Source organism: Merops nubicus, unplaced genomic scaffold (genome assembly GCF_000691845.1).
Source record: "Merops nubicus isolate BGI_N331 unplaced genomic scaffold, ASM69184v1 scaffold31306, whole genome shotgun sequence".
NCBI classification, from domain to species: Eukaryota; Metazoa; Chordata; class Aves; order Coraciiformes; family Meropidae; genus Merops; species Merops nubicus.
This window is the reverse complement of record NW_008613450.1, coordinates 29,423-36,410: the sequence shown is the minus strand read 5'-3', so window position 1 is coordinate 36,410 and position 6,988 is coordinate 29,423. Positions and strand designations below refer to the sequence as shown.

Sequence of the window (6,988 nt, the reverse complement as noted above, 5' to 3'; positions counted from 1 at the left end):
GAGCCTGCAAAACGCCTGCTTCAGCTGCTCCTCAAGAAGAAAATGTTAACCCCAGCCTGCTTCCAGCTCCAGGCTGAACTCACCGTTCCACTGGAGCATTTCATTATAAAATGAACTCACCCTGTTTGCTGGAAATGCATCAGCTCTCGCTGTCGGTTCCAGCAGCTTCCAGCCAATTTATTTCACAGGGCTTTGAAAACCTGGAAAGGACTGAAGCAATGGATAGGAACATGAACCTCTCAATGCCAGATTTTCTGTGTTGGAAAAGATGACACGGTCTCTACAGAGATGTGTGAAGCAGGGAAAAGGCTTAGAGCACATCTGTGATTGAAATACACCCAAAGAAGTTCACTTTGGGTCTAAGTTGTGCCAGTTCTGTCTGAACTCCAGTCTCCAAAACCCAGATTGGAAGATAACTGCTATATGAATTCACACTATTTGTCCTGTCAAACCAGAGTTCTAACTGGCAATGGCTGGCACCAGTTCTGTGCTGAGAAGGTCCAAGAAATCCTGCTGCATACTATTCAAGGATAACTTGCTCCAAGTGCAAGTTTCCTCCTGATCCTGACAAAGGGTGAGAGTTTAAATCACAATGCACCAAAATTAACTGCCCTGCAAGGGTTTGCTTCTCAATTGGAAAGGTCTTTACTAAAACTCTAGGCCTTCTTCTCCATGGGACAGTCAAATACTGTTTTGATCTTGCTAAGTTTCTCAGGCAAAACCATGGTCTGTGGGGGCTCATGTTCAGTGGGTTTGACTGTGGGGAGGACATCTCTGCAGGGATCAGCTGGTCAATCTCGTATCTCTTTGTAGTTCTTATCCACTGTGGAAAAACGTATGAGGTGAATTTCAGGGGGCTTTGGCTTCCTGTCATCCCATAAATACTCTGGAGAAAGCACCTTGGAGGGTTTGTGGGAGAGGAAGTGCCTGTTGAGGTGACTTTCTTCCTGCCAGGCTGCCATGATCCCGTTGGCTTTGTCCGTCAGGATGGTCATGTGGCAAGTCTTGGTGAACTCATAGACTTTCTTGACCAGCCCTCCAAACACAGCTCCTCCATAGTAGAAATCCCCTTCTCCATCAGGGATGTAGGCTGCTGAAGAGCTCCTCCTCTCATAAGGGAACTGTCTTCGAGGGACGTTGAAATACCCAGGGTGTATGGCTGCTACTAGGTCACCCAGGGTCTCAGGCCCCCAGACGTTGTAGAACACCATGTCAATGTCCAGGCAGAAGAGGTAGTCCACCTCCTGATGGCTCCTCTCTGCTATATGCTTGTTTATGGCCTCCATCCTGCGCATGGAGATCTCCTGCCAGCTGCTGTACTTCCTGATGGGGACAGTGACAAGCCTCCGTCCAGGCTGCAGCTGAACAGCAGGGATAGTCTCAGGGTTGTCAGTGAAGATATAGTAGTTCACTCGATAGCCCTTCATGAAATATCTCTCTGCTGACTCCAAGAAGCGTCCCACAAACCTCGTGTATCTGTCAGACAGCAGGTGGACAGCACAGCAGAGACAAGAGGATGCATGGTGGGGTTTGAGGGTGCTTTAATGAATGAAGGCATGGGATGAAGAGCATTGACCAGCTCTTGCTGCAAGGATCCATACACTAGGCATGCAAGAGGTGAAGTGGAGGACAAGGAACAAGGGGATTATCCCTGCTCTGACCAACCGACCACCTGTCTACAGCTCAATTTCCCAAGGCAAATGCTAGTTCTTCAAAAATACTGACCATGCTTCCAGACACCTGGGGTGTTGAGTCTGTCACCTTGTAGGCTTGTATGACTGAGGGTAAATTTAGACTCAATATGAGGAAGAATTCTTTGTTTTGCAGTGAGGGTTGTGAGCCCCTGGCCCAGGTTGCCCAGAGAGGTGGTGGATGCCCCATCCCTGGAACCATTCCAGGGGAGGTTGGACAGGGCTCTGAGCAACCTGCTCTAGCTGCAGATGTCCCTGCTCACTGCAGGGGGGGTTTGACTTGATGACCTTTAAAAGGTCTCTTCCAACCCAAACCATTCTGTGATTCTATGATTATGGACACAACATAGGGACATAAAAGTTTACCACAGACTGGGACAGATTTCATCTCTGCTGGGGACAAGAAAAGCCCAAACAGCCTTTTGACAGAAGTACATCAGCCCAAGGACTGTGCCCACCGAGGGGCTCACTTACTTCCCAACAGCAAAGGCTGTGACCCCTATGGTGAGATTGAGTGGCCTGTAGGCACTGTCTAGGATCTCAGCACTGAAGGTTCCTTCCCAGACGATGGGGGCCAGCCATGGTGTGACCGTCAGCACATCCTGACGCCTGATGGAAAGGAAAGGGAACATAATGAACTGCTCCTTTTGGTTTCAAGGCCTGTAAGTGGGAAAGAAACACTAAAAAGGCAGCTAGAAGAAGAGTGTATCTAGCAGCCTTAACTCATTATAGATGGTATCTTCAGATTTTTTTTTCTCCCTGCCCTCTTTTTTAAGGTTATACTTCAGCTCCTGGGATGAAATTAAGCACTGCTGAACAAATTGGGAAAAACCTGAGGATCTACTAAAATCTCATTTAAGCTCAGAGAGTTTTTCTGCTGAAGAGAGTTTAATGACCACTGAACTCCCAGAATGAGATGCTGTGCAATATTTTCTATCAGTCTGGTGCAGATTGCTATACACAGATTAAAACACGAGTAATAATATGAAAATGGCTACAAAAATACACCCCACTGCTGTGTTATTAAAACACAGCTTGCAGCATGACAGTGTATTTTCCAGTATTTATATATAGCTTTAGCACATTCAGATATAATTTAAAATCCTGTCTGTGAGCCAGCAGCCAAGTGTGTAACGAAGTTCTAGAAATCCTTAACTTCCTGTGTGGGCAGTAGAAATGTGCATGTGCAGCAGGGTGATTATGCCCTATTGCAGCTCTGCAATGCCATTTTCACTTCTTTGTCTTCAGGGTTTCTTTCTTACCTTTTTGATTGTAAAACAAGATGCCATTTATGTTGTGTAATTTACCCTAGCCCACTCACATTCACCCCAGACCATGCTCTGTAGCTCTCTGCTAATGAAATTTGTCATGCGTAACGCAGGGCCACGCTTGGGGCTGAAGGAGTCTCTCATCTGACACACTTCCAAGGCAAAATAGCACAAAAATCAAACTGAGGGACCTGTGGGGAGCAGTTTGATGGCTGAGGCAGTGGTACACTTTCAACCCAGATCTAATCCTTTCAGTCCAAGTGAATACTAGCATAACAATTTCACTCCCTCCTATATTAACGTGTATCATCAAGAGAGTAAATTATACGGGAAGAAGAAATTGGTTTGTACAAAATGTACTAACTGGGCTGTTCTCTTTCTGGGTTAATTGCCCCTTTTTTGGAGGGGAAGAGAGAGAGAAGGCAACGTGCAAGATTGTTTTTCTGAGCAGGGCTTTTTTTTCCTTTCATTTTCAAGGACTGCACTGGGTTTCCCAGCGACGCCTTTCCGTGCTATGCACCCTCTCAGTGGTGCTCCTCAGCTCCCTCTGGAAGACACAGAGCACTAACAGTTACAGGACTCTCTCCTCATTTAGTCCAGTATATACAAGCTGATTTTGCACATTAATTCATTCCAATTGAGAATTCCAAGGGAGAAATATTCAGGCCTAGCACGTCCTGTTGAAATAGCAGGGGGGGAACAAACAAAACCCATGTGTACCAAGAGGGTGTGTTTGAACATGCACAGGAATGGTGCCTGTAGGAGGTGAACTGCTACAGATAAGAGTCAGGCCACAGGAGCTGGGCCAAAGGAGACTGCAAACAAACATGAGCTGGCAAGGAGCATTTGCCTAAGTCTCTTCCTAGCTGCTGCTGCCTGAAATCTTCTATGCCTGTTTAAACTCACTGTTTTGACTGCTTCTCACAGAGACTTATTTGTGGGAATGCTGCAACTTATTCCAGTGTAAGATCCAGCAGGTTAGGTGAAACCACTGCTGAAGTTCATACAAGGCACTAGGCTTGATTTTGTCCTGAAATGGAATCAAAGCTCTCCTACAGCTGGTTACAGCTACAACACAGTTCCAGAAGGTATTTTTCACTGTCTTCCAGCTATTATATATCTCCTAACTCAAAAAGAGTCCCTGGCAGCAACCATGTAGACAGGCTGTGCCCTAATGTATTAACTGGGAGTTTAGGTATGTTAACAAGTATACAGTGACTAAATTCAATCTTATAGCAGCATAGACAGCTGTGGACTTCCCCCCATGGAGAGACTTCTTGTGGAACAAGGTACTGTTCAGTGTGTATCAGGAAACAGAGTGCCACAGAGCACCCAAACCAAAGTCAGCAGAAACACACCACAGAGTACAAACAAAAACTTACTTTGGAGCCAGCACTCTTGGCTGCTGATAAAATAACCTGTAAAAATGAAGAAATAGCCACTGAATAATGCCCAGAAGAGAGGAACAGCAGTTTAAAAGTCAAAGAAAATAAAAAGCCAGTACTTACTGGGGGAAAAGCTGGATTAGCTTCTCTTCTGTAAATTGGAGTTTCAGGGAGCTGCATTGACAGGGCAGGAAATGAAAGGGATTGTAATGCTTTTCTTAAAATATGAACCAAGTTCAGCTTCAGGACCTGCTGTGTACTGACTGGGGTTATTCCTAACTCTGCCAGAACTCTATGACTATTCATTTCACCCCTCTGGCTTGTGTTTCTCCATCTAGCAAGCCAAGATACTTGACTGTAATCTCAAGGCACAGGAGGATCCTGTGTGTAAACGTGCCTGTGTGTGATTACACTGATAATGAAGCCAATGTTAAGCTGTTGGTCACAGGCTGTGACCCACAACAAGAACCTCACTCATGCTGCACAAATACAGAGCTGTCCTGAAGGGCAAGCAGGCTAAAGCAGAAAAGGTTGTGTTACTACTGTTTTGTTGTAAGAGTGACTAATCATATTCATAAAGTAAAGAACAAGTGATTACTTGTGAATGACTCCTTAAGTACAGCTCCTGTAACAACCATCTGTGTTATTCTCTCCATCCAAAAAGGGATACTTACAAGATTTCAGGGCAAGGAAGATAATATGGGAGGTAGTGCACTTTTCCACTCCCAGCTATAAACCTGTGGTAGCAAAGAAACATTTTAAGACAGGTAATGTTGAAAGACACCTCCCTAGGATTTTCCAGGATCTTCTCAGAATCTGGCACAGAACTTGAGTAGTAATTGTAGCTAACCACATGTCTACTTTACTAATTATCTTGAGATCCAGTGTATTAATGTTTTAATGATACTGCTAAGGCATAAATGGGAAAAGCTCAAGATAAAACGAGGCCAGAAGGATCCAGGTTGTAACATCAGGTCTAAGTATTACTATTTACATCAGGTGGTCTGAAAAATGTAGCTCTACATGGTTTTGAAAAGTATACACAAATGGAGACAGGTAAAGCAATGCCCACGTTGGATAAATGCACAACATCTGCTGATGTGCCATACTGACACTTCCTGGAATTTTAGGTGCTGTATATGCATCCTTTAATTTGTGTAGCAGACAAATAGGCTGCCTGGGCTTTTCCTTTCACTTTTGATCACAATCTCTACACATTTTTATATACAATCACTTTACTAGTGAAATGCAACCACACGATGTGGAACAAGAGCAAACAGCAACATCAGAAATACAGTATAATTAACAATTTAATAGTTAACAGAAATGCCTGAACTCAGAACCTTTTCAAGCCATGGCTGAGTTTGAGAATCTCTGCAGCATGCTGGGTAAGTATACTCACAGCTACAAACTTTCTCAGTGTCTGAAAGCAACACTGTTTGATAGCTACAAAGAGATCAATAATAACCTCTTTTAAGGCCTGAACTGAAGTCTAACTGGAATATTCTGTACTTGAACATTTGTTTGAGAGTCAGATATGGTGTTAGCAGCCTAATTTAGACACAATAGGTCTTTTTTATTGCCTCCCTTCAACGGCTTCTCCCTCTACTAGTGTTACTTCATGTACTATACAAATTACTGCTCTTTCTTACAGCTCTAACAGGGACTTCCCCTGAAATGCCCTGCCTAAATTTTCCTGCTGCTACGTTTTTCACCACAGTATACATATAGAAAGGATGTTTTAAACATGACCAAGCATGCCAGCAAATGCTTACCAGATAAATGCAGGAACAATAAACAGGCAAACAAGAGATCCCACCACCTTCCTGGAAATCATGTCTTCTAGAGTAGAAGGAAGAGCAGCTTCTTACTCCCAGCAGCTTTCAATCTGCAAAGAATAAAGAAGCAAGCCAAATGGGCTATAAATATCTCACTATGATATAAGTGATTTTATCATAGGAGCATGAGGTTCTTTCAAGCAGTTTAATTTTTTATTCAGTCTTTCTGAGACCAGGAACAGAGAAGGATCCAGATTTTAAGAGCGTGGCCACTTAGTCACTGAGTCAGTTCCTGTAAACTGTTTGAGAAATCTCTCTGCTTCAGCAAGATCTAATCACAGTTAGAAGCAGGGGGGAAGCCTTTATAACTCAATTCTGGTTTCTGTAGATTCAGTTTATTCACCTAAAGCACACACCCTTTGCAATTTAATAAACTCACTAAAACAAACCCTATCAGGTGGTATGTAGAGCTGATACAGTTATCCCTTTAGCTGATAAATTCTATTCTTCACAGGAAAGGAACTGCCATAGACAGCTCTCTCCAAAGCTGCATGCAGGAGAAAGGTAAACTGAGGTCTAGTACAAGCAAAGAAACATTAGATGACAACAATAATTCCTACTGAGTAACGATATTTCTCGGCAAGTCAAAACAAATTACTCCCTTTTCAACAGCCATAAAAATCAACTTTCCCTGGCTCAGCTCTCTTACCTTAAAAGCTTGGAGATGAATCTTTTTCCTGTTCACAGGGAAGCAGAGGTTCCCACAGTGTGAGCCACAGGATCCGTGACAAACACGCATGGCCTTCACACGTGACCTCCGAGGGGGTTTGGTACAAGCACATTAACTGCTGCAGGCTGCACTGCCT

At 43.9% G+C, this 6,988-nt stretch overlaps 1 protein-coding gene across 1 annotated transcript; it reads right to left on the bottom strand.

The window, feature by feature from the left end:
- Nucleotides 1-769: 769 nt before the first annotated feature.
- Nucleotides 770-6,181, bottom strand: GBGT1 (globoside alpha-1,3-N-acetylgalactosaminyltransferase 1). Its single transcript, XM_008941911.1, has 6 exons — nucleotides 6,120-6,181; nucleotides 5,019-5,081; nucleotides 4,468-4,518; nucleotides 4,342-4,377; nucleotides 2,166-2,300; nucleotides 770-1,476 (listed from the first exon to the last, which is right to left on the bottom strand). Exons 1-6 carry the CDS (start codon nucleotides 6,179-6,181, stop codon nucleotides 792-794), a joined length of 1,032 nt encoding a protein of 343 aa, XP_008940159.1. The 3' UTR covers nucleotides 770-791.
- Nucleotides 6,182-6,988: the final 807 nt, after the last annotated feature.